The following is a 27,503-nucleotide window of genomic DNA, read 5'->3' on the forward strand; positions in this document are numbered from 1 at the left end:
GTGACGATCTCACTGCTTAAACATGGCCGGCAAGGGAGAACCCACATGGAGAGATACTGAGGAAGGAGAAGATGAAGAGATGGAGGGGACGGAGAGTGAGGAAGAGGAGGACGATGACGACGACATCATGGAGGAAAACGAGGAGGAAGAGAAAGACGAGGGGTCCGAGCGAGTGTATCTGCCGGGCGTGGAGCCCCTGAGAGAAGACGAGGAGCTGGTGATGGACCAGGACGCCTATGTTCTGTACCACCAGGCGCAGACAGGTGGGGGGCTGTGCTGATACGGGGGGCGAGCTGCCTGCCCGAGGCTCTGCATAACTCCACGTCTTGTCCTTTTCTAGGGTCGCCATGTCTGAGTTTCGATGTCATTCCGGACAATCTCGGAAAGGATCGTTCCGATTACCCGCTCACCCTGTTCCTCTGTGCCGGCACTCAGGCTGACAGCGCACAAGCCAACAGGTAGACGCCAATCAGAATGCTGCTTTCATTGTCAGTAATGAGAGGTGTGATCTGATTGGTTGCTGTTCACATTAGCTTCTGATGGCCAGCATAATGTAGAAGTCCCTGGGATCTGCCCCACAACAGATCCATGGTATCCTTTATCACTCTGCTGTCCTCTCTTCCCTTGAAGCAGCTTGCTTTATTTGTGGGGGGCTTCCAACCACTGATCAGCTGTTCCCTGCTGGCACTGGAAGTAGCACTTTGAACAGATGTTAATGTGTCAGAGCTGATCAGAGTCCGACCCCTACCAGTCAGATATTGATAACCTCTCCTGGGGATAGGTCATTAATATTAGGGGCCCGGAAGACCCCTCTATCTGCATGGTCATTTCAGAAAGCTTCTGATGTGCTGAGACCCTCACTGGGTGCAGAAGCGCTCAGGCCCCCTCATAGACTTCTACCACCCCCACCTCAGCAGCTGAAGATAGCCGGGCACTGCCAAGGGGGCTGTGCCATACTGCCTCTTCGTTTCAATGATCGTGGGGGGCTCAGCACATGCCAGAAATTTTCACAAGGGAACATGAAGTCATCACGTCATACGGAAAAAAAATCTGATGTGGAATCTGCAGCAGAAATCTAAGTGGAAAACTTCCTGATGTGACTTGGCCGATTGAGCTGCAGCAGTTTGCATACGGATTAGCCCCATTGCAACCCACTACAAACCTCTTCAGGTTGTGGCTGTGTGCAGTGCAACATGGGGTTTCCATTGAGAATAATGAGGCGTGAAAATACCACTGTCAGCAGATTTGTACCTATGACACTGGCTGACCTGTTACATGTGCACTTGGCAGCTGAAGACATCTGTGTCGGTCCCATGTTCATATGTGTCCGCATTGCTGAGAAACATGATTTACTATATGTAAATTGGCCTCTAAGAGCAACAGGGGCGTTGCTGTTACTCCTAGAGACTCTGCTCTCTCTGCAACTGTTGTCCCCTCTGCACTTTGAAAGGGCCAGGCAATGAAAACATCATAATGTCTGGCTGTGTCAATCAAAGTGCAGAGGACCCTGCTGTTGCAGAGAAAACAGGGTATCTAGGTGTAATGGCAACGCCCCCGTTGCTCCTAGAAGCTCATTTGCATATGTTAAAACATCATTTTTCCCCTCGCCCATGACGGCACCCATGCGACTAGGACCTCCCTTCCAGGACAGGAAACCTGAAGAGAGAAAATGTTTCACACCGCCACCACACCTCAGTTCAGGTTTCCTGTCCTCTGGATAGGAGGTACCTGATGAGCTCTGGCTCCTACCGTTGCTTGGTTCTCACATCAGGAGGCTGGGGAGGTCTGGGTCTACTACACCGTAAAGGGACCTATCCCTGGAAGCGTCAGTCTCCTGGGGGAGCCGCTGCCCGAGCCTGCTCTTTCTCCTGCCTTCTCCTAAGCCTCACTGGGGAGCCGCTGTGGCGGTGTTCAGGCGGCTCCTGGTCCATTGCAGCGGGGTGCCCTGCTTCCAAGATGGTGGCGCGCGCTTCTCTGGCGTTCTGCGATCTGGGTTTCCACCAGCATGACGGAACCAGGTGATGCAGGAGGCGCCGACCCCCTGAAGCCCTCGAGGCCCACAAGCCCGGTATTAGTCCTGAGGAGCGGGGAAGCTTGACTCTCTAGTACTGGTGAGATTTATCCTCTCCTAATTTTAATTTTGGGTGTTTTTGCTTTATTGTTATAGGTAGCAAAAACACCAAAGAAATCATCCGGAAAGACTAAACATAAAGAATGTGGAGGATGTAGAGTAGCTTTAGAAGCCTCTTGGAGGTTTAATATATGTCAAGCTTGTATAGATAAGCTGTGAGACTCCTCCATAACCAACTTATCTAAAAATATTAAGGCCTTGGTACGGTCAGAAGTTAAATCTTCTATTAAAGCACTCGGTCGGAGTTGCCCAAGATCTCCAGAAAGATCTACCTATAATAAGGACTCTGGTATTGGATTTTTCTGGGGAGGACGAGGATAGAGAATCCGGCCAGGCCTCATCAGATGATTTCTTCTCTTCAGATGAGGATTCAGCGGGGAGGGCTCTCTTTCCACCAGTAGATACCGAGGCTTTACTTAAAGCCGTTAAAACCACAATGCAATTAGAGGATGTAAAATAACCTAAATCTATTGCTGACCAGGTTTTTGTGGGTCTTGGCCCTAAAAGGCATAGAGTTTTCCACGTTCATAAAAATATGGAAGCCCTTATCAGAAAAGAATGGAAAAATCCTGATATAAAATTTTTCATCCCTAATTCTGTAAAAATAAAATATCCGTTTTGAATTGTCGGTAGCGGGTATCTGGGACCGGGTGCCCACGGTAGATGCCTCGGTAGCTAAAATAGCCAAAAAATCTGCTCTACCATTAAAAAAAGCAGACGTCTATCTTAGACGTGCTTGGGAGTCTGCTTCAACAAGTCTTAGGCTGGCCTGCCGCCTCTTGGGTCTCCAGGTCCTTAAGGCTATGGTTAGATCAGCTGGAGTCGCATATTTAAAGGGCTTCTGTCAGCCCACTAAACCGTGTTTTTTTTTTTTTTTTTTTTTTTTTTTTTTGTTTACTAATAATCCCTACACTGCGATCTCTGCATACATAAGTTAAATCTTTTTTTTTTTTTCAGTAGAATTTGATAAAAAGCCATTTTTAAAATATGCAAATTACCTTGCTACCAGCAAGTAGGGCGGCTACTTGCTGGTAGCAGCCGCATCCTCCGACCCTAATGACGCCCCCTCCGCCTTGTGATTGACAGGGCCAGGGAACGGAATCGTTCTCTGCTGGCCCTGTCTGTTAGCATTCAAAATCTGGCGCCTGCGCCGCGGCCGTACCTATCTTCAATCTGCGCAGGCGCACTGAGAGACGGCCACTCGCTCGGCCGCTCCATCCTCAATGCGCCTGCGCCGATGACGTCACATCTACACCCGGCGCAGGCGCATTGAGGAGAGAGCGGCCGCCTCTCAGTGCGCCTGCGCAGATTGAAGATACGTACGGCCGCAGCGCAGGCGCCAGATTTTGAATGCTAACAGGCAGGGCCAGCAGAGAACGATTCCGTTCCCTGGCCCTGTCAATCACAGTGCGGAGGGGGCGTCTTTAGGATCGGAGGATGCGGCTGCTACCAGCAAGTAGCCGCCCTACTTGCTGGTAGCAAGGTAATTTGCATATTTTAAAAATCGCTTTTTATCAAATTCTACTGGACAAAAATGATTATTTAATTTATGTATGCAGAGCTCGCAGTATAGGGATTATTAGTAAACCAAAAAAATACAATGGAGGAAGAGAGAAGACAAGAATCTGCTGAGGGTGAAGTGAATCCCATCCTGGTAGTTCATTGATCTTCATGGGGTAAGTGGCTCATTTATTTGACCCTTTTTTTTTTTTAAATTGCACTTTGTGCTCTCTTTTTTTCCAGCCTAAGCCGAAGAAAATGCTGGCAAAAAGAAAAAAACAAAGAGTGTGCGCTATGTAGAACTACTCTATCTTCTTCTTATGGGAAGAAATTGTGCCAGATATGCATCGACAAGACCATTTCGGATGAATCGCCATCCTTGTTAGAAAACATTAGATCTCTCATCAAGACGGAAGTTAAAAATACCCTAAAGTCAGGCAAGAGGGCAAGAACATCCGTTAAGGATAAAGGTGCAGCAAAATTTGGCCTGTACCAGTGACATTTCACCAGGGTCGTCCTCGTCTGGTTCTTCATCTGAAGACGAGTCCATGTCTAATACCTTTTTTCCCTCTGAAGATACGGATAAACTACTGAAAGTCATAAGATCTACCGTGAACATTGAGGATGTTAAGGAGGATAAATCTGTAGCAGACTTTGTTTGAGGGGTTACAGGAAAGGAAGGGTCGTTGTTGTCCCGTACATGCCAGCATTATGTCCTTAATTCAGAGAGAATGGAGGAAGCCATGCAGGAAAGTATTTGCCTCTAGGGCCTTTAAGCGTAAATATCCGTTTGAAGGGGTAGCCTCTTCCTCTTGGGGGGGAAAGCCCCTAAAATTGATGTTGCCATCTCTAAAAAAAATCCTCGCTTCCTTTTGAAGATACTGGTATGCTTAAAGAGCCCTTAGACAAAACGGCTGAAACCTTCCTTAGGGGTGCCTGGGAGGCCTCTACCTTAGCCTTGCCTGGCCGTAGCGGCTACAGTCACGGCTAGGACTTTAGCTCTCTGGTTACAGCAGCTGGAGGTGCAATTAAAAGAAAGAGCCCCTAGGGATCAGATTTTATCCTCCTTGCCAACTTTACAAAAAGCAGCTGACTTCTTAACAGATGCATCAGTTGATTCAATTAAGTGAGGGAGGCGCACAGTCGGCCTCCCTCACCAATTCTGCACGTAGGGCTCTTTGGTTAAAAAGTTGGAGTGGGGGTGATATAGCCTCCAAACAAAGATTATGTAATATCCCCTGCCAGGGAGAATTTTTGTTTGGACCAGAATTAGACCTTTTAGAAAAGGCTGCTGATAGGAAGAAAAGGTTTCCGGTCCCTAATCCTGCTGCGGTCTTTGGTTCCAGGAATAGGCAGTCCTTTTGTCCCTTTAGAAGCAATACGAGCAGAAGACCAGGCAGGGATAAGGATCAGAGATTCAGATCCAGGAATTCTGGGGGGAAAGGTTTTCTATTCGGAAACTCTTCCTCTACTAATAAAAAACCAACCCCAACAATGACGCCAGGTTAGAGGTGGGAGGAAGGCTAAAATTCTTCCAGACGGCCTGGGAAAGAATTGCAGGGCCTTGGGTCTGGGATATTATTCATTCAGGTCTAAAACCAGAGTTCCATTCTTTGCCTCCGCAAAGATTCATCATTACAAAAAGCATTTGTGTAAGAGGCTGTTTTCCCATAATAAAAGAAGTTTTGGACCCTATCAAGAAGAATGTTTTGATTCCCGTTCCTCGAGAAGAGCAATCCAAAGGGTTTTTCTCCCACCTGTTTTTAGTTCCCAAACCAGATGGTACACACAGGACTATCATCAATCTCAGGGATTTGAACAAATTTCTGGTTTTCAAAAAATTCAAGATGGAAACAATGAGGAATACGATCCAGCTTATTTTTCCTCATTGTTTCATGGCCTTGTTGGATTTAAAGGATGCTTATTTTCATATACCGATGCACCAGAGGTTTCAGAAATTCCTGAGTGGCGATTCCGATAGAGGGTCAGATTCGGCAATATCAATTCCAAGCATTACCCTTTGGCCTGTCGCTGGCCCCAAGGATATTTACGAAAGTAGTGGCAGAGATGGTGTCGTTTATAAGAATCAAAAATATTTTGATAGTCCCATATCTGGACGATTTTATAATTATTGCAAGTTCTCGACTGGATTGCGAAAAGAATGTTCAGACTGTTGTTCAGACCTTTCAGGATCTTGGCTGGATAGTAAACTACAAAAAATCCAGATTGAAACCTGTAAAGATACAGAGGTTCCTTGGACTAGTTTTGAACTCAGAGTATATCTCCCAGAAGAAAAAATTACAAAAAAATGGAAGCAAGTCAAATCCCTCTCTTCCACCTCCCTGATTCTTCGAAAGGCCATGTCGGTCCTAGGTTCTCTGAATCCCTGCAGCCCGGCGGTGGAATGGGCCCAACTTCATTCCCGTCAGTTACAGTCAGAGATTTTGACAGCCTTCAAAAAGCACAAGGGATTATTGGATGTCAGGATAAGAATTTCAGACACTACCAGGAGAAGTCTATCTTGGTTGGACAGGGACAATCTGGTTCAGGGAGTTCCATGGTCCTACCCAGATCCTATTGTCCTGACCACGGACGCGAGCCCTTGGGGGTGGGGTGCCCACGTTCAAGGATTAAATTTTCAGGGTCTATGGTCCCCAGCTCAAAAATTATTCTCTTCCAACCGGAAAGAATTGGTGGCAGTCAAACTAGCAGTGAAAGCTCTGCCCCTTCTAGGCACAGGCCACGTGAGGATTCTTTCGGACAATCAGACGACGGTGGCATATGTAAACCACCAAGGGGGGACAAGGTCGGTATCCCTAGGGTGGGAAGCTGGGAAATTATTAGCGATATTGGAGAAACAGGTCAGCCACGTATCAGCTCTCCACATAAAGGGGAAAGAGAATGTTCACGCAGATTTTCTCAGCAGATACATCTTTAAAACAAGGAGAATGGTCCCTCAACTCCTCAATATTTTCCAGGATCAGAGTCATGGGGCATGCCGGTCATGGATCTCTTCAGTACAAGCCAGAACAAAAAAGTGGAAGTCTTTTGTTCTCTAAATCCAAGAGAATCCCCCTATGGGGTGGATGCATTTCTCCTGAAGTGGGACTTCTCCCTAGCATATGCCTTATCCCTCTTCCAGTTGATCCCAGCAGTCCTAAAAAAGATCAGGAAGGACAGGGCAAGGGTCATCCTCATCGCTCCCTTTTGGCCCAAGAGGGCATGGTTCACTCTGCTCCGGACCATGTCGATCTCAGACCCCTGGATTCTGCCGGATCTGCTGTCCCAGGGTCCAGTCTTCCATCCGGCAGTCAGTGGTCTCCATCTGACTGCATGGAATTTGAGCGGAACTTATTAATTAAAAAAGGTTTCTCTCAGGAGCTCATCACGACCTTACTTAAGAGCAGAAAACCTGTAGCGGTTTCCATCTACGCTAGAACTTGGAAGAAATTTATTGAATTCAGTAGTCTCAACCCAAGGCATTTACCATTGTGTGTCCCTATTTCCCAGGTTCTGGAATTTCTACAGAAAAGCCTTTCCTTAGGTCTTGCTAAAAGTACTCTTAAAGTACAGGTCTCTGCCCTGTCAGTTCTATTCGAGCAGAACTTTGCCTCAAATCCTTGGATTATTAGATTCTTTAAAGCGGTAGATAGGATGACACCAGTCTTATCCCCTAGGGTTTCCCCGTGGGATCTTAACATAGTGCTTAATTCTTTTAACCAAAGCACCTTTCGAACCCATTGATTCTGTAAGCATTAAACTTCTCACTTTCAAGCTTGTTTTGTTAGTGGCCCTCACTACTGCTAGAAGGATAAGCGAGTTGCAGGCCATTTCCATCAATCCCCCTTTTATTACGATTCTGGATGATAGTTATTCTACCTGATCCGGCCTTTTTACCCAAAGTGTCATCTAAATTACATAGGTCACAAGAGATTATTCTTCCATCCTTTTGTGACCATCCGAAAAATGCTGGAGAGGTTACTTCTCATACCCTAGAGGTACGGAGATGCTTACTACAGTATCTTAAAGTTACGGAAGAATGGAGAAAGTCTTCTGCTTTATTCGTTTTCTTTTCAGGATCGAATAAAGGGAAGAAGGCTACCAAAAGTACCCTGTCCAGGTGGCTTAGACTGGGCATTATACAATCCTACTTGGAGGAGGGCCTGTCTCCTCCAGTCTTGGTGAAGGCTCACTCTACTCGCTCTTTTTCCACTTCTTGGGCAGAAAGGTCGGGGGCTTCTATTGAGCAAATTTGTAAGACGGCCACGGGTCTTCACCTTCTACTTTTTTCCATCACTATCGTTTGGACTTGCACTCCTCCTCCTGATCTTTCTTTCGGGAGAAAGGGTTTTGCAAGCGGTGATCCCTCCCTAGGAAGGGTTCTTTCCTCTGTAATTCTCTCTATGGTGCTGTCGTGGGGGAGGGGAAAAATGATTTACACTTACCGGTAATCTGATTTTCCAGACCCCACGACAGCACCCTTCCTAATTCCCCTCCCTTGGTGATGGTTTCTGTATTCACATGGAGTAGCAAAAATAAAAATAAAAAAATTCATTGTTTATGCGATTTATATGCTGTTCAGCTCAGAATGATTAATGGTGTAGGAGTCCCTCTCTTGCTCTGTAATCCACTGAATGGGAAGAGAGGCTCCACCCTTTTATTTCTGTTGGTTTCCTGTCCCTGGGGGTGGATCCCTCTCTCTATGGTGCTGTCGTGTGGTCTGGAAAATCCGATTACCGGTAAGTGTAATCATTTTCGTATAGGGATGATAAAATCAACTGTAAATCTCCTCTTCCAGGATTGCTGGATTGCAAGCTTGGATTTGGAGGATGCATATTACCATGTTCCAATCCATGCTTCCTCCCTCCCAAAAGTTTTTAAAAACAGTCTGGGTCAGGGGAGAGTTACTGCATCTCCAATACAGAGCACTGCCCTTTGTGGTTTCTCAGGCTCCCAGAGTCTTTACCAAAGTAGTGGCAGAAGTAGCGGCCTTTGTAAGACTGTCTGGAATTACGCTAGTGCCCTATCTGGACAATTTTCTACTAGTCTCTCAATCAAAAGAGAGACTAGAAAAAGATATAAAATTCCTCTGCTCCATTTTACAAAATCTAGGATGGAAAATAAATTGGAAAAAATCATGCCCGATTCCTTCTCCTTGTCAGGTTTGCATTTTCTTCGGAATTCAGCTGAACTTCCTTCTACAAAGAAGTTTTCTTCCTTCCGCTTGCAAGGAAGGAGTCTATCAGGGAGCAAGTATGGTCAGTCTTCCTTTCTTACTAGTGTACTTTTGGGGAAGCAATGGTGGCACTTGGGCGTGTGACATCAGCTATTCCAGCAGTGTCTTATGCACAGATCCACTCCAGAGAGCTTCAGGCAAACATTCTAAAATCATGGGACCGGGATCCCCTTATTCTTCGGATCAGAGTTTCCACCTTTCTTTAAAGACAAGACTCTCCCTATTGTGGTGGACAATTCCAGAGAATCTATCCGCAGGGGTTCCATGGACATTTGTAAACCCAACTATAATTACCACAGACGCCATCCCTTGGGGTTGGGGGGCTCACTCCCAGAATAGGTGCTGGCAGGGGAGATGGGACTTGAACACGAGGAAAGCATCCTCCAATTTCAAGGCGTTAAAGGCAGTAGAGATGGCACTGAAGTTGGCTATACCAGGGGTAAAACACAGGAAGATGGTCTTCTATTCCAACAATTCTACAGCAGTGGCCTACATAAACCCCGTCAAGGTGGAACGAGAGTCCCTCCCCTTTTACTTCTATGCCAGAAAATCTTTTATATAGGAGAGAAGGCTTTTTCTGTCAGCAGTGCATCTTAAGGGGAAGGAGAACGTCATAGCAGACTTCCTAAGTCGAGTCTCCTTAAAACAAGGAGAATGGTGTCTAAAAAAAAGACATTTTTTTGCAAATAGTCCAGAGGTATGGTCTTCTCACAGTAGACCTTTTTGCCTCAAGAGGCAACAGAAAAGTAGAGGTTTTTCTCCCTCAACCATTTGGACAGCCCATTAGCAATAGACGGGTTAGCACAGGAATGGAGCCAGGAGTTAGAGGTATGCCTTCCCTCCATTTTGCCTTATTCCCCAGGTATTGAAGAAAATAGAGAGGGGGCCTCGGTTATCCTGATAGCTCCAATGTGGCCAAAGAGGTCCTGGTACTCCAGTCTGCTACGGATGGCAGTAGAGCCTCAACGGAACCCTTCCGTTGAAGGAGGATCTTCTTTACTTGGGTCCGCTAGTCCATCCCAGCCCAGAAATTCTCCATCTCTCGGTGTGGATTTTGAAAGGGAAGTTTGGTCTAGAAGGGGATTATCCACCAAAGTAGTCTCCAATATGCTGAAGAGTAGGAAGGTGGTTACCTCAAGAAAATATAACAAAGTTTGGAATGTTTTTTCAGCCTTCTTAGGACATAGCCCAGACCCCTGTAAGTCTCCCGAAATACCAAAGATCCTAGAGTTTTTGCAAGCAGGGCTAGACAGAAATCTTAAAGCATCTACATTAAAAGTCCAGGTCGCTGCTTTGAGTTATTTCTTTGATTCCAGATTAGCAGATCATGGGATTGAAAGATTCTTGTCGGCAGCATCAAGAATGCACCCTTCTTTAAGACCCTTGTCTCCCCCCTGGGATTTGAATACTGTCCTTTCTGCCCTATCGCAAAAGCCGTGTGAACCATTGTGAGATTTCTATTAAAATGCTTACTTTCAAAATGGCCTTCCTTTTAGCTATAACATCTGCTAGACGGGTTTCAGAAATTCAGGCTTTCTCTGCTTTCCATCCCTATACTACCATTTTAGAAGACAAGGTGATTATTAGACCACTTCCATCCTTTCAGCCTAAGGTGGTCTCAGATTTTCATAGAAGCCAGGATGTGATTCTACCCTCCTTCTGTCCAAATCCAACCAATATGTTAGAAAGATTCCATTGCCTGGATGTCAGAAGGTGTTTAGTATTTTACCTAATCTCCACATCATCTTGAAAATAGATGAGAATCTCCTTATTCAGTTTTTGGGTAAAGCTAGAGGGCGCAAAGCCTCTACTAGTGTTATTGCTACATGGGTAAAGAATTATATTCTATTCATTCCACCAAATCTGTGGTGGCCTCTGGGGCGGAGAAAGCTGGTGTGTCTCTGGCCCAGATATGCAGAGCTGCTACTTGGAGCTCTCCCCATACCTTTAGACATTACAGACTGCATCTTGACTCAGATGCAGTCTTTGGGAGAAAAGTGCTACCAGCTGTAGCCTCCCCCCCCCCCCCCCCCCCCCCCCACAATTTTCTTTGTTTTATAGTTTTATTCTCGAATGGGTGAGGGGAAAACAATAATTACTCTTACTACCGGTAATTGTTTTTCTTGAAACCCATGACTGCGGCACGCCTCCGGAGGTCTGTTTATTAGAATCTCTGAGGTGTGGTGGAGGTGTGAACCATTTTATCTTTCCTGTCCTGGATGGGAGGTCCTAGTCGTATGGGTGCCATCATGGGTTTCAAGAAAAACAATTGTTTTCTCAGCAATGCGGGCACATATGAAAATGGGGCCAACACAGATGCCTTCAGCTGCCAAGCGCACATGTAACAGGACAGCCAGTTTCATGGGTACAAATCTGCTGACAGATGCCCTTTTAAACTGCCCATTCACATTCAGTTAATGGCGGCCCCCAGACTGACCCATGAAAAACCATAGGTCCATGGGATGTTGGTCCTATAATTGTGAGAATAAGGGCTCATTCTGATTGCTGTAAAGCTGTCCGCAAAAAAAAACAGATCCGCATTTTTGCAGATTACATGCAGACCTATTCACTTCTGTGGGGCCCTTTTCTTCTGTTCTACGGCTCCGCAAAACAAATAAAACATGTCCTGTACTTGTCAGTGGAAATCAGGACGTGGCCCTATTGAAGTCTATAAGTTTGTGGACATGCTAAACTGTCTGCAAAAAAAAAATCCGCATTTTTGCAGACAGCATACGGCCGTCTGAATGAGCCCTAAGAGTGACCACTGGAAGGCCTGGTGTTTAAATACCTGGCGGTGATGGATGGATGTGCTTTCTCTGTGTTATTCAGGATTCTAGTGATGAAGATGCACAATTTACATCGAACCAGCAAAGAGAAAACGACTGAATCCGATTCTGAAAGTAGTGAAAGTGAGGATGAAGACGAAGAAGAGAAGAAGCCACAGTTAGAGCTGGCTATGGTTCCACACTATGGGGGAATTAACAGAATTCAGGTACATGCAGTAGGCATATAGTCTATTGTAAAGTTGTGACCGATGAAGCCCAACATCCGTCTGGAAACGGTCTTGTCCTGAATGTTCAGTAGGGCACATGGAGGTCATTTCCTTCCTGGAAGGACCTTTGCTGATCTCAATGTAGGTCTTATTCTTGTCTGTATTTGTGGATGATATAAGACCTTTGTATTGATAGGAGTGAGAAAAATACAAAATGTCCACGGAAGAATCTGTGGGGGATAAAGCCATGTGTGCATGAGGTCTTAAAGGGAATCTGTCAGCTCCGACACCCCCCAACTAGATTAAGCAGTAGATAGTGTAAGTGATGCTTATATCATTTGTATCCTCATACTCATTGGCTTTCTGACATTGTGCTCCCACAAACCAGCAGTAATATGCATTGAGGACTCCTGAGCGCACACATAATGGAGAGGAGTCCTCTCAGTACATCTTACTGCTGGTTTGTGGGAGCACAGCGTCAGACTGCAAGTGAGCACCTAGTTTGGGGCGTATTTCGGAGCTGATTCCCTTTTTGAAGAAATTATATTATTCCCTCCCCCCGTATAGTCTAAAAGTGGGTGCATGGTCCATTCTAAAAATGCCCCTTTGCATTCCACATTCATAGGCATCTTTATGCAATTTTAGATCAAATTTAAAAATAGAAATTCATGTTTGTAAGTTTGACCCAAGCAGAACCTGAGACCTAAATAAAATCCATGTGTGCGCATATCATTGCATTACCAAAACCAACTAGACCAAAGATCTTTGATACAAATGCAGGTAATCATTTGACTCCTGAAGTTGACAAATGTCCTGATTTTGCTCGGGGGGTGTTTATGAAATCTGGAACTGCTCATCTTCTTACTTGCGTAGTTGAAATTCTGTCCCCTAAGGCCTCATGCACACGACCGTTTTTTTTTTTTTTTGCGGTCCGTGGGTCTTCCTTGATTTTTGGAGGATCCACGGACATGAAAGAAAAAGTCGTTTTGGTGTCCGCCTGGCCGTGCGGAGCCAAACTGATCTGCCCTGACTTACAATGCAAGTCAATGTGGACGGATCCGTTTGACGTTGACACAATATGGTGCAATTGCAAACTGATCCGTCCCCCATTGACTTTCAATGTAAAGTCAGGAGTTAATATACCATAGGATCGGAGTTTTCTCCAATCCAATGGTATATTTTAACTTGAAGCGTCCCCATCACCATGGGAACGCCTCTATGTTAGAATATACCATCTGATTTGAGTTACATTGTGAAAACTCATATCCGACAGTATATTCTAACACAGAGGCGTTCCCATAGTGACGGGGACGCTTCAAGTTAGAATATACTACGAACTGTGTACATGACTGCCCCCTGCTGCCTGGCAGCACCCGATCTCTTACAGGGGGCTGTGATCAGCACAATTAACCCCTCAGGTGCCGCACCTGAAGGGGTCAATTGTGCGTATCATAGCCCCCCTGTAAGAGATCAGGGGCTGCCAGGCAGCAGGGGGCACACCCCCCTCCCTCCCCAGTTTGAATATCATTGGTGGCCAGTGTGCGGCCAGGCAGCAGGGGGCAGTCATGTACACAGTTTGTAGTATATTCTAACTAGAAGCGTCCCCATCACCATGGGAACGCCTCTGTGTTAGAATATACTGTCAGATTTGAGTTTTCATGAAGTGAAAACTCGGCTCTGAAAAAGCTTTTATGCAGACGGATCTTCGGATCCGTCTGTATGAAAGTAGCCTACGGATCACTGACACGGATGCCAATCTTGTGTGCATCCGTGTTTTTTCACGGACCCATTGACTTGAATGGGTCCGTGAACCGTTGTCCGTCAAAAATAGGACAGGTCATATTTGACGGACAGGATACACGGATCACGGAGGCGGATGACAAACGGTGCATTTTCCGAGTTTTCAACGGACCCATTGAAAGTCAATAGGTCTGCAGAAAATCACGGAAAACGGCACAACAGCCACGGATGCACACAATGGTCGTGTGCATGAGGCCTAAATGTGAGCACATACCCTCCCTGATTGGGGAAAGGCTATAACGTGTGAAGAAAAGATCCTGGGGTCCTGGAAACTGTTCTGGGGGAGAGATGGCTGTAACATGCAGCAGGCAGTGTTCGGGTTAATCTCTGGCTGGGTTTCTGAGGGGGAGGAGCTTAATAATCTGTGTCCTACTGCGGACAGGACACCTCATGCAGGCACCTGTGAGGAGGAGGGGGGCATGGATGAGATGATATCCATTGTAGCCAAATTAGGAATGGGTCTGATGTAGTTGTAGCGCCCCATCATCACAGATGAAGAACCGAATGAGAAATGTTTCTGCCTTTACAGCAAATATTACATTCCCATGTAAGTGTATCTCACGTGTTGCAGTATGGCATAGTCCTAGGACTAGTTGTGACGTTACTACTTCTCAGGTCTCTACGCTCATGGACACGCCAGTCGCTGCAGTTTGGTCAGAAAAAGGTCAAGTAGAAATCTATGATCTCCAGAAGCAGCTGGCGGCCGTGTCGGACTCCCAGACATTAGCCGCATTTCTGAAAGAGGATCAAGCAAAAGTCAAACCGGTTTTCTCTTTTTCTGGTCACATGACTGAAGGATTTGCCATGAGCTGGTCTCCAAAGATGGCAGGTAGGAGATGGTTTCTGACGGAACCTGTGGCCATGTCTGTTTTACTAACTGTATTCTCCTCAAACAAACCTTTCTGGAGCAGCTTTTCTAAAATCTGCTTTATGTTGTTCCACTGTTATTCCTCCTGGAAATTGACAACTGTTACCAGTTTGGAATGCGTTACTACACTGTCCAAGGATGGATTCGCATGTCCATGTGCCAGACAACTGGTGTCGTGGCCTGGCCACAGGTATAACTGACCTGAACTCGCATCATCTTAAGGATCTGCGATGCTGAGAGTTTGGGCTGTGACCAATTATTGCAGACCTATAATGTGTCCAGCCCGCAGATGTGTGGATCCAGCCGGCTTTGTAGGTAACACCCAGTTATAAATGTACAGGGGGAATAACCATTTGTAAGACCTGATGATGTCCATATGAAGAGCCGAACAAAGGTGATGAAATGAAATTTAGTAATTGCAACATTTGCGTGATTTTTAGTCAGGCTACTTTCACACTTGCGTCGTCGTTGTTTTCTGGGATTCAGATCTGGCAAGAGGATCTCACTACTGGAAACAAATGTTTGTTTAGCCCCCATGCATTCTGAATGGAAAGAGATCCGGTCAGGATGTCTTCCATCCATCAGCATTCTGTTTTGTGACCGGACACACAACCGCTGCAAGCTGCGGTTTTGTGTCCCGTCTTAATAACAGATCCGTCACTGGAAACAATGTAGGTCAATGGTGACGGATCCGTGTTTCTTTTATTTTTTTTTAGGACCCTAATAAAAATGGACCCGTCAGCCATTGATTTTCAATATATTTAGTGGTGTGTGTTTTTTTTTGCTTTTGTTTTTTTTTTTTTTGTTTCACACAACCACATCCTAACGGAACGGATCCGTTTAATTACGGTATTGAGATCCCCCTGCTGTATCAATACCGGAATGAACAATGCAAGTGTGGAAGTAGCCTTAGCTTTTAAAGGGGTATTCCAGGTAGATCAATATCAGATCAGTGGGAGTCCTACTGTATCTCCCCCACCGATCAGTACAAGCGCTGCTTTCTCTTTAGTGTTCTCCTGCGCACCATTTACATAGTCGTGCAGGGTATTTGCACCTCCCTCTTCCATTCAATTGAATGGGATGAAAAGCAGTAATTGCCCTGCACTACTGCTAAAATGTAGACCAGGTGAACAATGAAGAGGACACTGCTGATTGGAAGGGGTGCCGGGAGTCAATGCTCTAACTCTGTGTCTGCTACTTTAACCATTTAGATTTCTTTATATAGAAAATGACTCCTTAGACTGCTACTTATATTATAAACTGTCTCTCTATGCAGGCCAATTGGTTACTGGGGACTGTAACAAGAACATTCATTTGTGGAATCCTAAAGAAGGAGGGTCATGGCATGTTGACCAAAGGCCTTTCACTGGTCACACGAAGTCTGTGGAGGATCTACAGTGGTCGCCAACTGAAGCTACGGTATAGAGAAATTTGCAGATCTGTAATGTATTAGTATCATAGAATGGTAGACTTCATTGACAATTAGGATAATCTCAACAGAAACAATGAGCATACTGGTACATGTAAGAACACTGGAGATAGAGCATTACATTAAAGGGGTTGTCTGAGTTAATCTAACAGCTACCTAATGCCAATCGCTGCCTTAAAGGGAACCTGTCACGTTGAACAGTGTCTAAGCTACAGGCATGATGATATAGAGCAGGAAGAGCTGAGCAGATTGATATAGTTATATGGGAAAAGATTCAGTAATATTTGTAATTCTTACATTTAAAGGGGATCTGTGGGAATAAAAATTAAATACTTAAATATTCCTTTATTATAAATATATTCCCAAATCACTTTCATTAGTTATAATAGCTGATTTTGTCTATGGAGCAATCGGCTGTTGTGAAGTAACGAAGTAACTTGTCCTCGTGTGATTAGGACAGGTTTTGTGTGTACTAATAGGACGGCGGCCATTTTTTTTTTTTTTCTCCTAACGATTGCTCCCTAGACAAAACGAACCATTATAACTAATGAAAGGTATTTGGGAATATATTTAAAATGAAGTAATATTTTAAGTATTTTCATTATTCCCGGAAAACCCCTTTAAGTTCTTGCTGATTCTGAGCTTTGTAGTCCAGGAGTCGGTCCTATCAGTGATTGACAGCCTGCCCTCTATGACTGTGTATACAGAGAGAGCTGTCAATCACTGATAGGACCGCCTCTTTGGCTTCAAAGTCCAGAATAAACAGGAATTTAAATAAATAAATAAATTACAGGTTTTACTGAATCTTGTCCCGCAAATCTATATATCATTCTTTTCTACAACGTGCTGCTTGCATATTAAAGGGCTTCTGTCACCCCACTAAACCTTTTTTTTTTTTTTTTTTTTTTTTTGTTACTAATAATCCCTACACTGCGGTCTCTGCATACATAAGCAAAATAATGATTTTCGTTCAGTAGAATTTGCTAAAAATCGATTTTTAAAATATGCAAATTACCTTGCTACCAGCAAGTAGGGCGTCTACTTGCTGGTAGCAGCCGCATCCTCCGATCGAAATTACGCCCCCTCGGCATTGTGATTGACAGGGCTAGGGAACGGAATCGATCTCTGCTGGCTCTGTTAGAATTTCAAATCTCGCGCCTGCGCCGTACATGTCTTCAATCGGCGCAGGCGCATTGAGAGGCGGCCACTGGCTCGACCGCTCCATCCTCAATGCGCCTGCGCCGGTGACGTCATCGCATACACCCGGAAGAGAAGACGCCGGCATCGCTGGAAGGAGGCGGAGAGTCTGGATGATGTCGCTGGATGCTCGAATCAGGTAAGTATGTAGGTAATAAGCATGCTGCCCAAAAACCACCAACGAAATGAGAATAAAAAATAATAAATGATTTTATAAAGAGTACAATTATTAACACTATACCACTAACGATTATGAATAATAAGCACCTACTCAATAAATATACAGATGCTTATATATGACACATATAAATATCTGTCAAATAGTGTGTATGTGTGTGTGTATATATATATATATATATATATATATATATATATATTTTATTACACACTGCTCAAAAAAATAAAGGGAACACTTAAACAACACAATGTAACTCCAAGTCAATCACACTTCTGTGAAATCAAACTGTCCACTTAGGAAGCAACACTGAGTGACAATCAATTTCATATGCTGTTGTGCAAATGGGATAGACAACAGGTGGAAATTATAGGCAATTAGCAAGACACCCCCAATAAAGGAGTGGTTCTGCAGGTGGTAACCACAGACCACTTCTCAGTTCCTATGCTTCCTGGCTGATGTTTTGGTCACTTTTGAATGCTGGCGGTGCTTTCACTCTAGTGGTAGCATGAGATGGAGTCTACAACCCACACAAGTGGCTCAGGTAGTGCAGCTTATTCAGGATGGCACATCAATGCGAGCTGTGGCAAGAAGGTTTGCTGTGTCTGTCAGCGTTGTGTCCAGAGCATGGAGGTGCTACCAGGAGACAGGCCAGTACATCAGGAGACGTGGAGGAGGCTGTAGGAGGGCAACAACCCAGCAGCAGGACCGCTACCTCCGCCTTTGTGCAAGGAGGAACAGGAGGAGCACTGCCAGAGCCCTGCAAAATGAGCTCCAGCAGGCCACAAATGTGCATGTGTCTGCTCAAACGGTCAGAAACAGACTCCATGAGGGTGATATGAGGGCCCGACGTCCACAGGTGGGGGTTGTGCTTACAGCCCAACACCGTGCAGGACGTTTGGCATTTGCCAGAGAACACCAAGATTGGCAAATTCGCCACTGGTGCCCTGTGTTCTTCACAGATGAAAGCAGGTTCACACTGAGCACATGTGACAGACGTGACAGAGTCTGGAGACGCCGTGGAGAACGTTCTGCTGCCTGCAACATCCTCCAGCATGACCGGTTTGGCATTGGGTCAGTAATGGTGTGGGGTGGCATTTCTTTGGAGGGCCGCACAGCCCTCCATGTGCTCGACAGAGGTAGCCTGACTGCCATTAGGTACCGAGATGAGATCCTCAGATCCCTTGTGAGACCATATGCTGGTGCGGTTGGCCCTGGGTTCCTCCTAATGCAAGACAATGCTAGACCTCATGTGGCTGGAGTGTGTCAGCAGTTCCTGCAAGATGAAGGCATTGATGCTATGGACTGGCCCGCCCGTTCCCCAGACCTGAATCCAATTGAGCACATCTGGTACATCATGTCTCGCTCTATCCACCAGACTGTCCAGGAGTTGGCAGATGCTTTAGTCCAGGTCTGGGAGGAGATCCCTCAGGAGACCGTCCGCCACCTCATCAGGAGCATGCACAGGCGTTGTAGGGAGGTCATACAGGCACGTGGAGGCCACACACACTACTGAGCCTCATTTTGACTTGTTTTAAGGACATTACATCAAAGTTGGATCAGCCTGTAGTGTGTTTTTCCACTTTAATTTTGAGGGGGGCTCCAAATCCAGACCTCCATGGGTTGAAAAATTAGATTTCCATTTTTTTATTTTTGTGTGATTTTGTTGTCAGCACATTCAACTATGTAAAGAACAAAGTATTTCAGAAGAATATTTAATTCAGATCTAGGATGTGTTATTTTTGTGTTCCCTTTATTTTTTTGAGCTGTGTGTGTGTGTGTGTATATGTATGTGTGTGTGTGTGTATATGTGTATATATATATATATATATATATATATATATACACATTAATTACAATATATCATATATATGATATATTGTAATTAATGTGTGTGTATGTATATATATCAGTCCGTGAACATATATAGTAATATATACACAAAGAAACATATATAATGATATATATCACTTACATACACACAAATATTTTTGTGTGTGTGTGTATATATATACATACATACATACACACACACACACACACACACACACACACACACACACACACACACACACACATTTTTGTGTAAGTGATATATATCATTATATATGTTTCTTTGTGTATATATTACTATATATATGTTCACGGACTGATATATATATATATATATATATATATATATATACACACTAATTACAATATCATATATATATATATATATATATATATGATATATTGTAATTAATGTGTGTGTGTGTATATGTGTATATATGTGTATATATATATATATATATATATATATATATATATATATATACACATAGAAACAGAGATACACAAATTTATTTATATATGATATATTGTAATTAATGTGTATGTGTGTGTGTGTATATATATATATATATATATTATACTATTTGACAGATATATATACAGATATTTATATATGTCATATATAAGCATCTGTATGTTTATTGAGTAGGTGCTTATTATTCATAATCGTTAGTGGTATAGTGTTAATAATTGTACTCTTTATAAAATCATTTATTATTTTTTATTCTCATTTCGTTGGTGGTTTTTGGGCAGCATGCTTATTACCTACATACTTACCTGATTCGAGCATCCAGCGACGTCATCCAGACTCTGCGCCTCCTTCCAGCGATGCCGGCGTCTTCTCTTCCGGGTGTATGCGATGACGTCACCAGCGCAGGCGCATTGAGGATGGAGCGGTCGAGCCAGCGGCCGCCTCTCAGTGCGCCTGCGCCGATTGAAGACATGTACGGCGCAGGCGCGAGATTTGAAATTCTAAAAGAGCCAGCAGAGAACTATTCCGTTCCCTGGCCCTGTCAATCACAATGCCGAGGGGGCGTAATTTCGATCGGAGGATGCGGCTGCTACCAGCAAGTAGCCGCCCTACTTGCTGGTAGCAAGGTAATTTGCATATTTTAAAAATCGATTTTTAGCAAATTCTACTGAACGAAAATCATTATTTTGCTTATGTATGCAGAGACCGCAGTGTAGGGATTATTAGTAACAAAAAAAAAAAAAAAAACTGTTTAGTGGGGGTGACAGAAGCCCTTTAAACTGCATTTTCATGGGGACAGGTTGCCTTTCAAAAAAAACAAAAAACTCCTATACTTGCCTGTTTCATCACTGCACCACGGCTCTGGTCCTTTTCCTGCTATTCGTATACAGGACAGTAGTGGTGACGTGCAGATACGTAGCCAGTTGCACCTGCATGTCACCACTGCAGTCTTTGTATAGAAAGGAGGAGAACGGCAGGGGATTGACAGGCAAGTCTGTGTGTGGCCTTAGTGCTTTATCATCAAGTGGCAAACCTCTCTAAACGCAATATAACCACAAACACATTTAAAAGACACACTGGTGAAAACTTTCCGTAAACCTAGTTCCAGCCGTAATTGCCAGGTATTTTGAACCTGATGGTAATGACGCGAATGGACCATGAGAGGGTTGTGAACAATCTTTCCAAATCACCTTTTCAGCGTTTAGTAAACTCCTGTTACAGCCATTTATAGATCAACAGTTTTTCCCCACTTTAGGCCTCATGCACACGACCATTGCTGGCCTGTGCTGCGGACCACAAATTGTGGTCCAAAATGCACGGGCACCGACCATGTGGCCACTGTATGCAGACGCAAACCCATTCACTTGAACGGGATCTGCAATCCGCATCTGATGGTCCGCACGGACAGAAAACCCACGGAAGTGGGTTTCTGTGACTCCATTCCACTCCACACCTCCCAGAATACAGACCCATTCAAGTGAATGGGTCCACATCTTTGATGCTGTGCATAAATGGCATGAGGCCTCATCGTTACAGGGATGAATAAAAATTATGCTAGGACATGCAGCCCACTCTTGGAAAAAGTGTAACCTAAGAAATAGAGTAGTGTTGAGCGAAGTGAGCTTCAGATGATTTATCCGAAGTCGCTTCGTTCAAAACTTTGGAATAATACTGTAGAGATTTGTCTCCGTAGAGTATTAGAATGCGTATGACTTCAGTGATTTTTTTAAAATGGAAAACTAACTACCATATTTTCCGGCGTATAAGACTACCCCCAACTTTTCCAGTTAAAATATAGGGTTTGGGCTATACTCGACGTATAAGACTATGCAACCAGGGTGGCTAGGCAGCCGTTTGTGATGGCCGCATGAACGAATAGCTCCGGCACAATCTGACTTCAAGTAAGCCAGTTCCCCTCTCCCAATCCATAAAACCCCTGACAATTGTGCCCGGCTCCCTTAGTAAACATACCAACGATGCCACGGGGGACGAAGACCCAAGCCAACCAGGGCAGGGTGGACTTTTACTTTGATAATGGCACGGACGCAGCGCCGCCTGCCTCAGCCGCCCGAGACCCATCTTCACTGTAGTGGCCCCAGCACCCTCCACTCCAGGGCAGCGTGAAGACCACACGAGCGCAAACTACCTGCGCCACTCGCCCGTTTGCCCAGCTCATGCTTCAGGAGGTTCGGTCAGAGCAGGTCCGGCCAGAGTCTCTTTAAAGCTGGGACACGTGGAAGCGCAGAATGGAGAATTCGCTGTTTCCCACAATCAGCTAATAGACTATGCAACCAATAGAGGGCGCTGTTTATAACTCATGAACAGCGCCCTCTATTGGTTGCATAGTCTTATGGCAAGACTATTTGCTGTTGTGAGATCGTGAACTCAGATCCGATGGTATATTCTAACCCTGAGGCGTTCCCATGGTGATGGGGACACCTTGGGGTTAGAATATACCATCGGATCTGAGTTTTCATGATCTCACAACAGCGAATAGTGTTGTCATAATCTCCAGTCTGGCTCGGAAGTAAGTACCGTGAGTTTCAGCACGTCGTATACCGGCTTATAAGACGACCCCCGACTTTTAAGATTTTCATGTGTTAAAAAGTCGTCTTATACGTAGGAAAATACGGTAGTTCTTAACTGAAGCAAAGTTTGGTTTGAAAATTGTTTTCCACTTCAAAAATCAATTACCGAAGTTATTCATCAATAGCTAACTCCATAAATTCTAATACTGTATGGAGAGGGATCTCTGTATAGTATTATTCCAAGGTTTTGAACGAAGCGACTACGGATGAAGCATCCAAAGCTCGCTTCGCTCAACTCTAAAAGTAGAGCTACACATGTCACTGTAAAGTGGACGGTACATGGTACCAGGGCTGAGGAGTCGGAGCATTTATCCACCGACTCCACAGCCCTGCATGGTACAATGTCTCATGCCATGTCCTTTGTCTAGAAGACTTCTGATTTTGAACGGGAGAAAAACCTATTTTCCAGCTTGTAAATCACGTTATATTGAGCTTTTCTTGACACTAGACTCTTCCCTGTGCAGTTTGGCACCCTCACATGCCTATTAAGGACAGATTCAAGGGGTTTTCAGGACTTAAAGGGGTATTCCTATCTCAGACAATGGGGACATATGCCCTCATTTTCTCAGCTGGAATACCCCTTTAACGTTGACCAAGCTTTCACTCCTAGGACTGGAGCTGAGCCACATGCACATTGAACATAGGATACTGCCATGGAGGGGCCCCTGTTGCCCTCGTGATGAGTTGCACAGTGGTGACCTATCCTAAGGAAGGGTTTTCACAGCTCAGACAATAACCTGTCACAAGGTTTGATTGACAAAAGTGGTATATCGAGACTAAATTCTCACAGACTACCACCATCTAAAACATGGCCTTTAATCTCTTATACGTTAAAAAAAAACATATACCCCAACAAAATAACAAAACAGAGAATAAAGAAAACCGATATTAGGGAAGTAGACCGGCATAGATGTTGACTAATAAATATCTGGGGTTCTTTCCCTAGGTCTCACCCTATACTTAATGCCCTGCCTACAAACTGAATGGCCGCCCCGATACAATCCCGTTACAGGAACCTCCTGTACACCCTAGGGTGGCCCTGATGAGGGGATGAAAACCAACTAATATAAGTTGGTGTAAAAAAAAGGATAAATGGCCAAAAAATCAAGATATTATTGAAAGTACCAAAATAATAAAAAATAATAATTTACCAAAATCCTATACCTAAAGGAAAAAAAAAAAATTGTATATAATAAGAGAAAAATTAAATGGTGTATTTGAAAATATTAATTATCAACTACTTGTATAGAAAGCAAGGTCAGTCCTAAAAACTATCATAAAGATAGTATCCCTGGCCCAACTCGTTTCGCCCATTCAATACAGGGGCTCATCCGGGGACCTAATAATATATATATATATATATATATATATATATATCTATCCATCCTAAGGAGAAATAAAAATCACATTTTGTCTTCCTGTCAATATATTTAACCTTTTCTTAATCTGTACCTAGAAGGAATATGATACCATATTGTAGGTGACTAATGATGATGTATTTAACAGGTTTTTGCTTCCTGCTCAGTTGATGCTTCAATTCGTATTTGGGATATCCGAGCAGCTCCTAACAAAGCGTGCATGCTGACAGCGAGCCAGGCCCATGAAAGTGATGTCAATGTAATCAGCTGGAACCATCATGAACCTTTTATCGTCAGTGGCGGAGATGATGGTCTCCTCAAGATTTGGGACTTGCGCCAGTTTCAGGTGAGTGCTGTGCACCATATGCACTGCCGACTATTTTTCCTCTAAGGTGACCTGTCCTTTTCTGCTCCTGTGTGGAATCCAGTGCACAGTGTAGCAGATGGTAACAAGACAAGTAGGGTTTCAGCACACTGCTACTTTTGCTTTAAGGAGTTGGGCAATTTCTAAGAATATTTTTCAACAGCCCCTAATCTATTTTTTTGTGTATTTATACGTCACATCATAACTGCCCCGTCCGCCCGCCAAGCAGAAGGCGTCTGGGTTCCCATCATGTGTGGGCTGTGTTAATGCCTACAATCATCATCGGCTGCTGCGTCCGTAGGGTTCAAGATGGTGGTGACATGATTCTGTTTCTGGATGGATCCTCTTCTGCGCATGCGCTGAATGGTAAATGGACATGTCTGGGGACAGCAGAAATAGCCGTGAACGCCTCCCATCCTGCGACCTATGGATGCTGTGACGCAGGATTGGAGTTGATCTAACCCGTCAGGGGGCCTTCCGCTGTGTGGTGGAGGTAGTTTACGATGTGATATACAAATGTATGTCGCACAAATAGATAACGGGCTACTGGGGGAAAAAAGTTAATTTGACTAATCCCTTTAATCACGACTTCATAATTGCCCCCATATTGTAATACATATTGATGCATTATAGATTACTTGCAATTATGTGACCCGTAGTCTAATGCTTTTGGGACAATTGTGCTTAAGGGCATGTTCATGTGTTGGATTTCATAGTGGTGAAGTCGGCCCTTACATTATTTTCTTTTTATTTGTGTGTTAGGATAGATATGTTTATCCCAGGTTTACATTTACTTGGGACTCATGGACACAGTTTTTATTTTTTTTTTTCCTCCTGCATCCAATCTGCATTTTGTGCGGGTCAGATGCAGACCCATTCACTTCAATGGGAGCCGCAAAAGATGCAGACAGCACATCGTGCGCTGTCGGCATCCGTGGGTCTGTTCTGTGGCACCCGCAAAAATAAAAATGTCCATGGCTGGATGTTGTGATCCGTGCGACAGGGAGATGCAGCCATACAGGGATGCGAGTGAGGCGGGTGCTGGTGTAAGTATGATCTATAAGAGGGGTCTAGGCATTGTGGGGGGCATTTTTAGATTTGGATAATCCCTTTAAACAAAAATGTTTTCAGAGCACCTTAATGCAGCTATGCCCCCTTGGTCACAATGTGAGGGAAGGGCCTCCAGGTGCCTTTTTAGCTCATGTTGTGTTTCAGAGTGGTCCTCAAGCATCGTGTGTCACTTGGCGGAGACCCACATAGGGAGTTAGAAGTATGTGTAGTGAGGCAGCTCCATTAAATGCTTGAATTCTCAAGTATCTGTTTCTTCTCTCCACAGAAAGGAGTAAGTGTGGCCCGGTTTAAGCAGCACACGGCCCCGATCACATCTGTTGAGTGGCATCCTACAGACAGCGGGGTATTTGCAGCTTCTGGAGCTGATGATCAAATAACGCAATGGGATCTTGCAGTGGAGCGAGATCAGGATCAGGAGGGTGAAACAGAAGATCCTACGTTGCAGGCTATTCCACCACAGCTTCTGTTTGTTCACCAAGGAGAAAAGGACATTAAGGAGTTACATTGGCATCCACAGTGCCCAGGAGTAATCATTAGCACAGCTTTGTCTGGATTTAATGTATTTCGTACCATCAGTGTGTGAGGCCATTCACCACCCACTGCTGCGGACAATTTGTCACTTTTCTGTTAATAACCGTACTAACCAATGGTGCAAATGCCATGACTGCCATGTACAACTGTTCCCTCATCTGAGGTTTTATTTAAAATAAGCAAACGGGTGTCATTTTCTATAGTCTTTAAAAAAAAAAAAACATCTATTTTCTATATTTTTTAATAATCCTCAAAAGCTGTGTGACTTGTCTTGCTTTGTTCCTGGAAACGCTGCATTTTACGTTAACATCTTCCTGCTCAGCACCATACTATTACTTCACTGCAAATGGGTAGTTAATGCTCAGTAATACTATGGCAGGGGCCTAGGATCTATGCCCATGCCATCACGTGTGGGATGCGAGCTGTGTTACTCTACAGGCACCCTGCTTTAACCCCCTAAGGCCCTCCGCCGTGTATGTATGGCAGAAGGCCGGTCCCCCAAACATGGTGCCTGCTCGCATGTGCAGCAAATAGCCGCTGGGTTTCTGCTATTTTAAATAGCAGAGACCCGTGTCACATGTATGCGATCAGCCATAAGGCTGATCGTATACATTTTACCCTTCAGATGCCGTGGTCAAATGTCACCACAACATTTTTGCAGTCCGGAAGTGGAAGTTGCGCGCTTCCGCTCCGGTAACAGCGTTCCCCGAATGATCGGGGGAAACTGTTACATCTCTGAAATAGCCCGGAGCCTCATGCAGGCTTTGGAGTCTATTGCAGGAATAGGCCACTAGGTGGCAGCATTGTATTGTTATATTGCAAATGAAGTGTTTAATGATGGCTATATAGCCATCAATGAACACAATGGGCAATCTAATGATTGCCAGTTATTGTCACCCAAGGTGACTTAGAAGAAAAAGTAAAAAATAGTTTTTAGAAATATAAAAACAAAAGTTCAAATTACCTCCCTTTCCTTAAAATTAAAAAAAAAAAAAAAAAACATCATGGGCATCGCTGTGTGCAAAAATGCCTCTAAAATTTAAATATAACCATATAAATGGCATAACGGGGGGTGGGGAATAAAAAAAAGCCAATTTGCAATATTCAGTTTTTTTTTTTTATGAAAAGTGATCAAAAAGTCACACACATCAAATTGGTATCGCTGAAAAGAACAGATCGTCCTGCAAAAAATGAGCCCTCACACAGCCCCGTACACAACTATAAAAAAAAAAGTTATAGGGGTCAGAATATGGTTATATATAAAAATTCCCCTCAAAGGTTTACATTTTTTTTTTCAGTATAAAAAAAAATTATACAAGTGTGATTGTTGTAACCGTACTGACCTGGAGAATAAGGATAACAGGTCAATTTTACTGTATAGTGTACAGTGTAATAAAAACCTTTTATCAGAATTGCATTTTTCCCAATTCTACCCCATTTGGAATTTTTTCCCACTACATGGTATGCAACCGTAAATGGTGCCATTAGAAAGTACAACTTGTCCCGCAAAAAATAAGCCCTCATAAGGCTATGGGAATAGAAAAATAAAAGTTAGGACTATGGGAAGGCAGGGAGTGAAAAACGAAAACGCAAAAAAGGAAAATCTCAGGGACCTGAAGGGGTTAATGGCTGGGATTGGTGTAATATCCTGGTCATTTAATCTTGGATACCATGGTCAATGTGATTGGGAGAGCTGAAGGATTGCTATGGCAGTCCCAGAAAAATTATGCAAAATATTCAGCAAATAGCAAGCTGCAATCTGTCGACAGAAAAATTAAGTTTATGTGCACTGGCCATGAAAACAATTATGTCCTAAATGACCAGCTGTTAGCATGGTCATCCCTATTAAACCAGGCTTATTGCCTGGTAGGGTTAATCATGCTGATTTGCTTTCTCTTTAGGTAACATTTTTTTATTTATTTTAAGTGACATGTAAAAGAGCTGGTTTGAGCAGCAAG

The 27,503-nt window shown here is 44.1% G+C and overlaps 1 protein-coding gene across 1 annotated transcript; it reads left to right on the top strand.

Moving 5' to 3' along the window:
* GRWD1 (glutamate rich WD repeat containing 1) lies at positions 1–26,526 on the top strand. Its single transcript, XM_040434876.1, has 7 exons — positions 1–263; positions 341–458; positions 11,697–11,859; positions 14,275–14,488; positions 15,804–15,946; positions 23,728–23,925; positions 25,280–26,526. Exons 1-7 carry the CDS (start codon positions 23–25, stop codon positions 25,595–25,597), a joined length of 1,395 nt encoding a protein of 464 aa, XP_040290810.1. The 5' UTR covers positions 1–22; the 3' UTR covers positions 25,598–26,526.
* The last annotated feature ends 977 nt before the right edge of the window (positions 26,527–27,503 follow it).

The sequence above is a fragment of the Bufo bufo genome, chromosome 1 (assembly GCF_905171765.1).
Source record: "Bufo bufo chromosome 1, aBufBuf1.1, whole genome shotgun sequence".
NCBI lineage: Eukaryota > Metazoa > Chordata > Amphibia > Anura > Bufonidae > Bufo > Bufo bufo.